This window comes from Gavialis gangeticus, unplaced genomic scaffold (assembly GCF_001723915.1).
Source record: "Gavialis gangeticus isolate Ggan-Ray unplaced genomic scaffold, GavGan_comp1, whole genome shotgun sequence".
NCBI lineage: Eukaryota > Metazoa > Chordata > Crocodylia > Gavialidae > Gavialis > Gavialis gangeticus.
Window position 1 is genome coordinate 181,196,315 of NW_017729024.1, and position 12,349 is coordinate 181,208,663.

The 12,349-nt window shown below is 39.1% G+C and overlaps 1 protein-coding gene across 2 annotated transcripts in view; it reads right to left on the reverse strand.

The window, feature by feature from the left end:
• Nucleotides 1-2,601: 2,601 nt before the first annotated feature.
• The window catches only part of NEDD4L (neural precursor cell expressed, developmentally down-regulated 4-like, E3 ubiquitin protein ligase), a 377,239-nt gene continuing 367,491 nt past the window's right edge, over nt 2,602-12,349 (reverse strand). For both annotated transcript variants that reach the window (XM_019518166.1, XM_019518165.1), the window contains 4 exons: nt 11,348-11,455; nt 9,604-9,700; nt 8,587-8,659; nt 2,602-3,996 (listed from right to left, as the gene is read on the reverse strand). In XM_019518166.1, the coding sequence (XP_019373711.1) occupies nt 3,894-3,996; nt 8,587-8,659; nt 9,604-9,700; nt 11,348-11,455 (381 nt within the window). In that variant the 3' untranslated portion in view covers nt 2,602-3,893. The remainder of the gene's footprint in view (nt 3,997-8,586; nt 8,660-9,603; nt 9,701-11,347; nt 11,456-12,349) is intronic.

Here is a 12,349-nt window from a genome sequence, read left to right on the forward strand (position 1 = left end):
GGGGAGAGCAGCTGCAGGCTTGCAGCTGCTCTAAACAACAGCTGGATTCCCCACTTCCAGGGCTCAACAGCAAACTTCTGTTTGGTCCAGGGGATCATTGAAACTCATGGTGTTTCCTACGAAGCGCCATGAGTTACAACGGGGAGCTACTCTTGTCTGTGCCTTGATGCAACTACCTTAAGAACAGCAACTTGTTTGCAATGGTGCAGTGCATTTACCCTAGAAATCTGCATCAGTGCAGTTACATCAACATAGTTGGTGACTACACTTGTTATAGACAAGGCCAAGGATTGTTATTCAAATATGACACTTAGTAATAGCCTGTTAGCACTAGCCAGCGAGAAAGAACGTTTATAGGCAACATAAAAAGCTTTGTGCAATAAAGAAATCATACTGGACAATTCACTTTTCCCATTAAACAATCCACCACCACAGTAGGCAAAATGACTTGCTGATCCAATAATAATGGATAGGTCCCTTTTTCTGCTGTGAGGTTTGAATTCAAGGGACTCTGAGGTTATGTTGACAGACAGCCTGGGATTGCATGGCACTCCCTTAACTGGGTTGGGGTGTAGAAAGAAGAGAGCTATGTTAGTGCAGTGTTCTTTTTCCACTAACAGTGCTTCCAATAGCAGAGTTAGCCCTAAATGAGCTAGGGACATGATCTGCCCAGGCTGCACTTGGGAAGTGACGTTCTAGCACAACTGAACTACTGTAAGTTTAGCTAGCTTGAGTGCAATGTAGCAGCTCCATGCACATATCTGTGTTCAAATCAGAGAATACAAAACTTCTCTATATACCTTTTCTTGCACAGCAAGGTGTGGACTAGCACCTGCTGCCTGGGCTTGCCAGGGACTTAGGCAGCTAGTCCCTGTTGTTTCACTTCTATTATTGACCAGACTAGCCAGATTAAATATTTCTTGGACTTGCCTTCATGTGCTGCAATCATACTTCCTGACTATGGCATGTAGGAGATGAGATTGTTGGTTGTTTTTTTTTAAATGGTTTTCAATGCTGAATGTGCCATAAGCACATCCACGCTGACTTTGCTGCCTCTCAATACGCTGAAACTGATGTTGGTGTAAAAATGCATTACTGAGGTCTACCATTTCTTGGAATTTGTTTTAAAGTCCGTGGATCTTAGCAGATCTGAAAAGACAGTAACTTAACTTTTCTAAAAACTTGATCTTAAAACATTATACTCTGTTGTTTGATAGTCCCCAGCTCTACAACAGCATTTGTCTAAAAGGGCTTTGATATAGGCAGGTAATTACAGTAAAAGCTCGGTTATCCAGCATCCCCCGGGAATGGGGGATGATGGTTAATCAAATGTGCACCGTCTGGTGCACTCCTCGGCATCAATGTGCCGGGGAACATAGAGGGGCGCCCCGTGCAGGCTGCTTTGCCCTGGGCCGTGGGCTGAAAAAGTGGTGAAGAAAAACTCAGCTCGCGGTGGCGAAATGGGAGGTCCCCTGGAAGTGGTACTTCCGGTTTCGCTTTTTCCGCATTGCTCGGATGCTAGTTAGTAGAGTTTTCCAGCTAATAAAGTGCTGGTTAACACAGCTTTTACTGTACTATTAAATCAATTTTAGAGGCAAGAAATCAGGGACAGAAGCAAAGTCACGCTGAGTGAGTTTGGGATTATGCAATTTGACCAAGCCTCTCTGACATTCAGTTCTTCTCAGTCTAATTGCTAGATCACATCTCCCTTTATATGCAAATGTTAGGTCATATTTAAAAGTCCACAATGTGAGTTCAAGGCCCATTGGCTTAAGAATCTTATACAGTACTGTAGTGAAATGGAACCTCCAAACATACAGAAATCTTTCCATTTAAGACTGATCAAAGAAAGAGAAATGACCCAGAATATTTCAGAGGTGATGCCATATGGTAGCTAGAGATGTTTGGCACATTGAATTACATTAAGAATATCAGGATCACAACCCACTCCAAAGGTCAGAAGCAATCACAGTAGTGTGTTACATCTGTTTGGATCCAGTCCACTTCATTTTCATGTCTAAGTTTTCAGATCACCAGACAAAACAAAAAGGAATGTCAGAAAATAAATATATCATCGAAAGGGAATCAACCTTAATCGATGTACCAATTAAACCATTCAGAATTTCTACATGCACCTGTTGGCTCTTCACCCTATTGTCAATGCACTAAGGTGACCTCCCATCCAGGCAAAGTTCCACCCATTAGTATTTGCTAAATGTTAATAGCTTTGATAAGTTTTCTTAAGGTAGCTTTTACAGCCAGAGGTTATACTCATTAAGTTCCCTGTTAGCAATTACTGCCACACCCATTGCTGGTAGTGAACAGTATCTGCTATGTGAAAATGTTTCAGTTCTTGCACTCTATCACCTGGCTTGTGAGTAACGATCAAGTGGATTTTTACAAGAGGTGAAGTACCTGGGCAAAAACTTACAAAGCTGAACGTAATCAAATTGCTAAATCTATACCCTCCAGTCTACCCTATTACTGCGGTAACCATTTCACTTCAGTGGATCAAATGCAAGTCTTCTCTTTAATCTATCACACAACAGATGCAACTCAGGCATTATAGTTTAAGCATGCAACATGTCATAGGTAACAAAATTGATTAGATAGCTGTGTATATTAAATAAATCTTTGTGATAGAGTAAAAAATAAAATCACAGAAACAATTGGTGAGAACATGTCTGCAGGCTCAGCTCTACATCTGGGTTTTATACATCAGCAGCAGCCAGATTCACAATTGATAGATATTGCACCAGAAAGACATGTGCAGTGAGAAGGAATATAATCACATTAATGTTTAGGATTTAAAAAAAAGATATGACCTCCATGTGTTACATAAAGTGCCTTTAGAGTTGGTGCAGTTAGAAACAAAACAAAACAAAACAAAAAAAATGTTATTTCGCTATCATTAGCAAATGCATACAAATAGGTTGACAAAAAAAGATCTGGTTTCCACAGTTCCAAATCAAGCAGTGCCAGGTTTCATTCAAAATGCCTCCATTGCAAACAGTAAAGAGGAAAGGATAATAAAAGAATCACTGTACAAAGTTAATGATAGGTTAAGCATCTTCTTCTATAATGATGCCAACCCTTTCCCAAAAGGCTTTATAGCACATGTAAATATTACCAAGGAATAAATGAGGCGATTTCTTTATTGAATGTGAGATTTGGCATGCTATGTTATGATCCTCTCTTAACTTACAACTATTCTACTGATTTATACAAAAATGTAACATCCAATGTGTACTTATTCTTCTGGGTACAGAAAATATTAATGTGCTCAGTGAAAAGGTTTTAGATTTGCTCTGAATATATCCCATTTGTAGAAAATTTCTGACAGGTTTCTTCTACTTGTCCAATAGGTTGGAGACAAGGCTCAAAATGCACTTTGAAAGTAAAAATGCCACTGGCATCAAGTCCGGTATGAAATTAAGATAAGAAAAATGCTCATTTTTCCAAGCATATGATATTTTTAATTGTAATGAAATAAAATCTGAAAATATGTCTAAATCAAGTAAAAAGTAAACATGAGCTGTAATACTATACCTGTAAAGTGATTAATTCCATTCATTGTCATTAGAAAGTATGTAAAATATTTATTAAGGGCTTTGCCTACAGAGGCACAACATAAATAGAACAAGTCCTGCTGAAATGTAATCAGAGTACACATCAACCAGTCGGGTAATTTGCTGTGGAAGTGTCAGAAATACTATCCACAGGGTCTAGTTCAAAACTTCTGAATTTAGGCAACTGCACTGTAGAAGAGATTTGCTCCATGAACCAACATTGTGCAACTGTTCTGTCATAGTCACTCACTGTCCGTTAGGCAAAATTCAAAAGTGCAAGCAGAACTTGCTCGATGGAAAAAGAAAAAAAAAAAAGTAGCTGTTTTAATCCACTCCTTCAAATCCTTGAGCATTTTCCACTGCCATAAGAAGTCTCTCTCGTAAATCTTCAAAAGATTCATAAGGAGGTAAGTCAAGGCGATTAAAGCTGAAAATGAAGTAGAAAAAGTATCACTAAAAAAAATCAATTTAAAACCGACAAATAACTGTATATGGCTCAATAATTTATTACGATTAATCATCATAGTATTCTTATTGGCCATGATAACAATAAGTAACAAAAACAGTAACAACCACAACAATAATAACAATACTAATAAAATGGAGGCTGCCTTCGCCTGTGAAACTTATTGTCCTTTTGAAACTAGCTCTCTAGTGCCCTTTCTGTCCCTACACTGCTAATAGTAGCTGAACCCAAACCTTGGTTGTACTTAAGTTCACATTCACAGGTAGCCAGTTGATTTTTTCCTATTTAGACCTGAGATTGGAAAATTGTTAAAATTGGCTTGGCTTAAAAAATGGTGATTTTTAGTTGCATGGTTTAATAGAAAATCAGGCTTCCAACAAAGTTTCATCATTTTCAGAGCTTCAGCAGAGATGCACTGAATTTAAAGGACAGATGTTCATCTATCCTCTGGAGACAGCTACACATGGCAGGCAGCAGGTCCACCGGCAAGCCCTTGGAGAATTTACTGGATAATGAAAACTGTTCTGTAAGATATCTGGATATATGCATGGAAAACCAAAAAAATTACATTGCTGCTACAGAATACTGTCAAAAACACAGACAAAGGAGAGCCCTGTTTTCTAAATGCTATAAATTTTACAGTATTTTTAACCAGATGTGGTAAAAATCAATGACAGAACTTGATTTTTTCATTTAAATTATGCTTTAAACAACAAAATAGTTAAAAACATCTAAGAAACAATTTCCTTAAAAAAACATTTAAAATGAAATCTGAATTTTACACAGGAAATGTCAGGGCCCAAACTTATTATAATCCTTCAAACATTTAAATAGTAAAAAAAAAAAAAAAAAAAAGTTGAATCCATAAGCAACCAACAAAAGCTCTGAGTTAAAGGCTGTGTGATCTTTAATATGGCGAAGGAATCTGTGAGGGATAACTAACTCTTGTGCTCAGGCTCTATAAGAGGGTCACAACAGATCATGTACTGCTTTTACAGCTGGTTCCAAGAATGAAGGCCACCATGGGGGGGCTGTGCTGCTGGGTACAAAAGACTAGTCAAGTCATCACAGGTGTTGGGACCAAGCCCCTAGATTCTTGACTCCAAGAGACATCACCATTCATCTTATGAGGGTCATTCACTAAACTCATTTAAGCAGATTATTTCTGCTTAACAGTGTCTCCTCCTACTTATGTTCCGACTGACTCCGTTTTTGTAGACTAATATATAGCAGTTTACACATCTTCTTTAAACAAACAAATTATCTGGATAAATAACGAGTCATTTTGTACATGTAATTATATTATAGTCACTATTTTAATATAGCTTCCTGACACAAATCATAAGTAAAGTTTATCTAGTCAATGAACAATAGAACTTTTGGCATCTTTTAATATATTAGTAATATATGGGTGATACAAACCAGAAAATACCAAGTTTTATAATTGTTTCAATAAATGCATACATTGATAGGGTACCTCCTGAATCAAACTTAGTATAAAGGCCCTATTTGTAAGTCTGTATGTTTTATAGATTAATGTCAACCAATGAGAATGTGCCTTGATTAAGAAAGTAACTGCAATACAAATGAAAGAATTGATTAAAACCAATTATTTAAAACAAGGACTTTCAATTGGTTTGTTTAAATTATCTTACGATAACTTAAAATCCACCCAAAAACCCTCTAGAATTTTTATTACATTTTTATTAGAGGAATTCCTAAGCAAAAAGCATTCACAGCAGTAACTAATCTTTTGGTGCTTTTGCTTCATAGGTTTTTAGTCCCTGTCACCTGCGGGTTTTGGACATTTTTTGGCCAACTTCAGTCAACTGAGCTGTGAACTCAGATTTTCAGTGAATTGTGACATGACAGGGGCATATGGAGCCTCTTGGAACCAGCTGCCTCTGTGCAAGGTGTTTTCCTGTGGTTGTGCTTTGTTCAGTATTTTTCAGATCGCTAATTCTATACCCACTTTCCAAGTAAGGGAATAAAATCATTCATGGAAACTGAATCCAAGCACATGGTGATGAGACTAAAAGCTGCCTGCAGAGCGGTACAGACTGGGGGGAAGAGGGAAGAGGAGAAGGAAAGATTTCTGAAGTGAATCCCAGCACCAAAAACAGAGATATCAACTCCCTACTTGTATTTTTGCCAATCTTGCCTTCCCATATCAAGTATCTATTTCAATTCATTAGTTTCTCAGAAAGAAAGAGGAAAGGGTGATAAATTTGTAAGACATATGAAACAAGGGAAGGAATAGTAATGGACTGCCAACGTGAAGTACTTTTGTTTCTCTCCTTGTGCCCCTCAGGAGTACACTATTCCCCCTTTGTGCCATCTACCTCTCACTACAAACAAAACTCCATGCATTTCCCGGCGGTGTTTGAAGCTCACCATTCCTATCAAGTGGCAGAACTGACTTCAGAATGCCAAGGCCTGAGATTTAGATTCCTTTAAAATCAAACGACTCTTTTAAGACACGGGAAAATATGTATAATTTCTCCTCTTGATTTTCTTCCTCACAATATTTGACAGGAATCTTAAAGTTGTTAGGGCTGCTGAGCTACTGTTTTTAGCTTTGCCAAGGGTTATATCCTATTTCTCCTTTATACACCTAAATGTCATGTATGCAAGGCCCCCTCTACAGATTTTACATTTATGCTGTGATTAACATGTTAAATCATTGCATAAATGGGGAAGTGCTGTATCCAATTTAAAGGTGCCATAAAATGGGAAACAACCCATAAAAATGTTCCACATATAATACAGAACATTTTTATGGATGGTCTGTATGTCACCTTATATTGAGAGTGTGACCAAGGCTGAAAATCAACTAATCAACCAACAATCAATTGAGCCTGGTGCAGTCCAGCACCAGGATTGTCAATTAGTTGACTGCCAACCTCTGATCCAAGGCTGATAACTGGAGGGGTTGAGGGGTGATGACAGTTCTCTTATTGGGCAGCTTAAACTTTGTACCTGGCACTTCTAGTTTGGCTGCTGGATATGGAGGATCAGAAGCTCCCAGTGGGAGGGAGCCCATGGGTTAAAAATCCCTAGGGGTGGGGAGCTCCTCGACTCCCCCTGTAAAGCCCAGCCACAGCTGACTGCATGTCCTGACAGCCCTGGATGAAGCTGACCCAGGACTGTCCAAGATTGGGGATGACACTCAGCTACCTGTTGGCCCCCCATGAGGCTGTGGCACCTGGTGCTGAATTTGCCAGCACTTGGTGCTGAATTAATATTCTGGACTCACCTGGCACTGGCAAGTAGTAATGGTACAATTAGGATCTGATCCTGAATCCCAAAATGGTGCCTCTTGCCATACATATGCGACACAGCAGAAGGCACGACTGTTGGGATTGGGAATCAGATTCCGTCGTGCCACTAAATGAACGTGTGCCAGAAGACCAAAGCTTGTTTAGGCCTTCATACAAGCTTTAGATTTTACTTCCATTTGTTGCAGGTCTGTGTGCAACTGCCTGAAATAAGAAGAGGCAGTGGGGGTCGCCTGGTCATTACAGTACTTGTCCATAAGCAGAAGACCCAGATTCTACTCTAGGTCTCGCTTATGTCTCAACAAAGTGCTCCAACCACCAACCCATGGGTTACACATTACCCAGAGCACCCCTCATCCCTCTTCTGAAAGCTGGCCAGTTGGGCAGCAAGGGAAAAAGTACAAGGGACCAGGATGAGCAAACCAACAGGCATGACAGAAGGGTACCATTGTAGAAGGTAGGGAGGGGGCCGTGAGTTCCACGTGCTTTGCTTGATCAGGATTTGACAGGACTGATTTCTTATACATTTGATGAAATGTTACATCTGATATAGAGAAAAAACTTCAGGCAGAAGGCATTAAAACTATTATACAAGACAGTTCCATCTCATTAGCATGGTAGTTTAATTGCCAAGTGCTTAAGGCAATTTGCAGACTAATGGGTGCATTTGAATTAGCAAATTAACATTGCTATCTAGGGGTAGCAATTTCTGGAAATAAAGTGTGAAATAAGGTGAAAAAGCTGTCAAGCAGAATCCCTTCTGTGTGACAAATGCATTTGAATATGGCTGCAGTAGCACAGAAGAAACCTTCCAACTTTAAAAGTATGCTTAAAGTACAGTCCAAGAGAACATAAAAAGTCTGTACCACCATAAAGTGACCTGGTATCAGTGTGATTTCAACTGGTTTAAGCGAATCTATATATTTGTTTCTAGAAAAATGTCTAAACCTTTGGTATGCTGAAGGAGAGGGTTAAACAAAGAAAACTAAGAGAAGTTATTATTATTCACTGATGCTGAGCCTTGCTGGTTTCTGGAATTTTTCAGGTTTCATGCCAGAGCCATTGTAAGAGTACATAACTCTAAATGCTTAGAAATTTCTAGCAGTTAGTGCCATGATGGAAATTATCCCAATTCTATAGAAAAGTCCCTTTATAGGTTAAAGGCAAAATTTTCAAACCAAGTTCAGTTCAGTGTCAAATTTGTTCAGTGGTGTACATTCTTTTTTGGCCGTGCAACAATCCAGAAATGCCTTAATTCTATGTTCTCACTTACCATGTGTGAGCTCTGGGCAATTTATCAGGACTTCCCCATTGCTCTATTGTAAACAGCTGAGGACCATTTGAACCTGGACAAAAAGTAAAAACACACGAGGATAAACAGTGGATTTGTGATGGGGCTGCATAAATGCTAGAGCCAACAATTAAATGTTTGCACAAATTACAGGCTAGGTTCTCAGCTGATGCAAATTTGTGTAATTTCATTTCACTTGAAAGCTACATTAAAGCAGTGAAGGACTGAACTCTGCATTTGTAAATACTATGCGCTTGTTATTCCATACACCTGCAATGAATGTATTGAGTGCCAGAAACATGAATACAAATCACTGCTGCAAAAGTAATGTGTTTGTGCGTTTCCAACATGCGGAAGCACCACATGCATGTACTTTACACAGAAATAAAGTGATTTCTGCCAAGGACAAGCTGCATGTATGCACTGATGTCATTGTGGGACCAGAAATGCTTCTGACACACAGGCCTGACCTTGATCATCCCTTTACATTTCCTGTCAGGGAGGGTTTAAGAAATCTCCATAGGTTTTCAAGTGCTAGGGACAAAAAAAATTCAGTTTACTTGGGCTCAAAATCTCTTTCACAATTTCCCTGGCTCCCCTAATTTATAGGTTTTCCAACTGTCACCTGGGGCAAAATTCTGTTCCACCTCTTATGTGTTTAAGTGGACTTAGGCACCCAAATGTTATTTTATTCCTCACTCAAGTCCCTGAAAATCTTGCTCAGGTCTCTAAAAATCAACAAATGTAAAAACTGCCATCTTACCCATACAGCCAAGTCACAAAAAAGCAGGGGGTGGGGGAAGAGACCCAACTACCTTTTGTAATAACAGTTTTTCAGGGACTCGGGTAGAGTGAAACAGTATTGCATTCAGGTCCCTAAGTCCATTTGGAGGTTGGAAAAGAATCTGATCTCATCACGTGCACCAATGGTCTCAATGTTTCAGAGAAAAGAGATTTTAGAGCTTAGACACACCTATGATCAATCCATTATTAACTCACCGTAAAGTTCAGCAAATCCATTCATAGGCACTCGTGATGTCCCCGTAACAAACTGCAGTAACCGGATACGTTTCTCAGCATCCATCAGTAACACAGCCTATTAACAAATATGTACAGTGACTATGCTTTTTTACTTCATGCCACAGGATGGGCTGTCATCAGCTAGATTTTTTTTTTAAACCAATTTTTATTTCTATTGCAGGAACTTGACAACAGACTTCAAAAAGACAGAGCCATACAGTGTTTACGACCACAGCCATGAAACCAGGCTTTCTAGTCTTAGCCCGAAGAGACTTCTCTCAGTTGCCGCTGTTAATAAGAAAACGTCACACAGCTGTCTGCTGTGGTTTGGATGAGCTGGCAGTCTTTTTGGTACAATCTGTACAAACTGCTACAGCACACTAAGTGGTTGAATCACATCAGTAATCTTCCTAATGGAAGGAGATTACAGAAAAGCAAATGACTGAGATTCCTCAAAACTGAATAAAAAAAGTGGCTACTCTGTTCTACGATATTTGATTAGTTTCACTTAACAGACGTGATATATTTGCTAGAGTCAGATGACAGAGAAGGAATCCAAAAGGGAAAAGAAAACCAAGTAGACACTGTATTTCAATGCCAAATTATTACCCATCTTACTGTTCTGAGGTGGTAGGCTTGTATCCGTCTATTATGGCTATTCTAACCCCTTGATATATAAAAAGGGCAAGAAAGCATTGACATGGTTTTGATATGTTGTTTTTACCTATGACAAACATCTCTATGACATTTTCTAGAATCACAGTCCCAACTTTTTCATTCTTTTATGCTCCTTCCAAGAAGGAGCTCACATTTAATGAAGCAGACACTGCTGCTTTCCTCATGAAATAGGCCAAGAAATACAAGTCCATCTTCAAGTAGGAAAATAAGTACAAACGAAGAATGAAATTTCAGGGCTGAACACACAAACTAAACTGATATTGTAGGTTAGACCTCCATGCTGGTACAGGCACAGGTTAACACAGGGCAGGAAACAAGATGGATCCCTTTCTCCTGTTCCTCAAAGAAGACATGCTCCTAATTTGGGGAGGGGAGCAAAAATCCAGTAATATTAAGAAGTCACTGGCTAGCTGAAGTGTGCATCAGATGGATTTGAATTATGCAGAGAAAACTAGGAAGACAGAAGAGCTAGAAGAAACCCAGTTATGGTAGCAGAGAGTGAATCAGACTGACCTTCCCATGGCAAAATGGACTGTAGGTATAGAGGCATCAGTTAATGGGAAGAGGAAATAGCTCCTCTTCCATGAAGCAATGAAGAAATTTTACAAAAACTAAACACATATCATAGGGTTAAACAGTATGCACAAGGATACACCAGGCATAGGATGTGGGTTGTATGTAAGAACATAAACAAGCAAACCCAACTGGGTTTAATGGCCATCATTAACATCTTTATTTCTATGAACATCTGTAACCTTATAGAAATATTACACCACAAGTCATTCAGCTAGAGACAGGCCTGAACCTAAACCCCAAATTCAAACTTCATGGCTTGTATTTAGATTTAATTTACTCTATCTACTAAGACATCCATCAATAGTAATTGGGAGCTTTTCATCATGGCTGTCCAGCTTGCATAAATGTTGTTCAGCACCCTCATTGAGGATAAAAACCTCAGACCTGACAGTACTGTATGCAGTATAATGCTGTACATTTGACTCTCAGAAATACAAGCATAATAAACAGAATGTGGTAAATGTATTACCTTCCAGAACCACTGGATTAAAGGATGGTTTGGACAGTATCCGTTCTTGTAGATCGTATGTTGTCTCCAGTCATTAACATCAACATCTCCAAGGCCACACATTAGTAACTATATATAGATATAATTGTTAATAGAAAATAGTACAGTAAGGAAACCACTGTACCTATTCTAACCCTTCCCTCTGCTGCCTCCCTGTTTTACACTGCTAAGCACTGGAAATACAAATGCAAAGAGAAGTCGTACTGTTTCCTCAGTGGAGTTCTCAAAGTATTTTCATGTCCCTGTAGTGCAGAGGACACTATAATTAATATGGTTGCTCCACAGAGCACAGACTACATCTTTTATTGCATTTAACATAAAACCACACAAACTGCTAGCATAATAATGATGGCCCTGGTTCAACAAGCTATTTGAATTTAGGTGCTTTAAAGGTATGCACATACTTAGGCATCTCACTGAATTAGGGAGTATATATTTTTTTCAATTCAATGAAAAGCACTTCCCTAACCTCCAGTCATTCTTATATGAAAAAGAGATTCCTTAGACTAAATAACTAGAAAGAAAACTTTCCCACTCATTACTAATTAGTGTATCAGCCCCGCCCCACCCCTCCCAGTATGTACTTCTAGACCTGCGGTGGGCAATTACGTCAGCTGGCAGGCCCCTTAATGAATTTGATGAGCTGTCAAGGGCCGCACAAAAAATCTTTCAAAAGATATTTCAACAAATTATAGGTAAGAAACAAATCATATACTAAAAATCAAACATCTACTATAACATATTTTAATTTTATTTCAAAAAAGATTTTTTGTCTTGATTTATGTTTGAGTAGTGTATATAGAAGCAACTGCATAATAGCTCAAAATAGTCTTACTCATATATATTGTGTCTGGGGAGGCTGAGGGGTTGTGTGAGAGGGGCAGGTGTGCATTTGAGGTGCTGCCTGTGTGCTAGGTTCCAGGAGCTGGCTGCATGGGGGGGGGGGGGGGGGGGGGGGGCAAG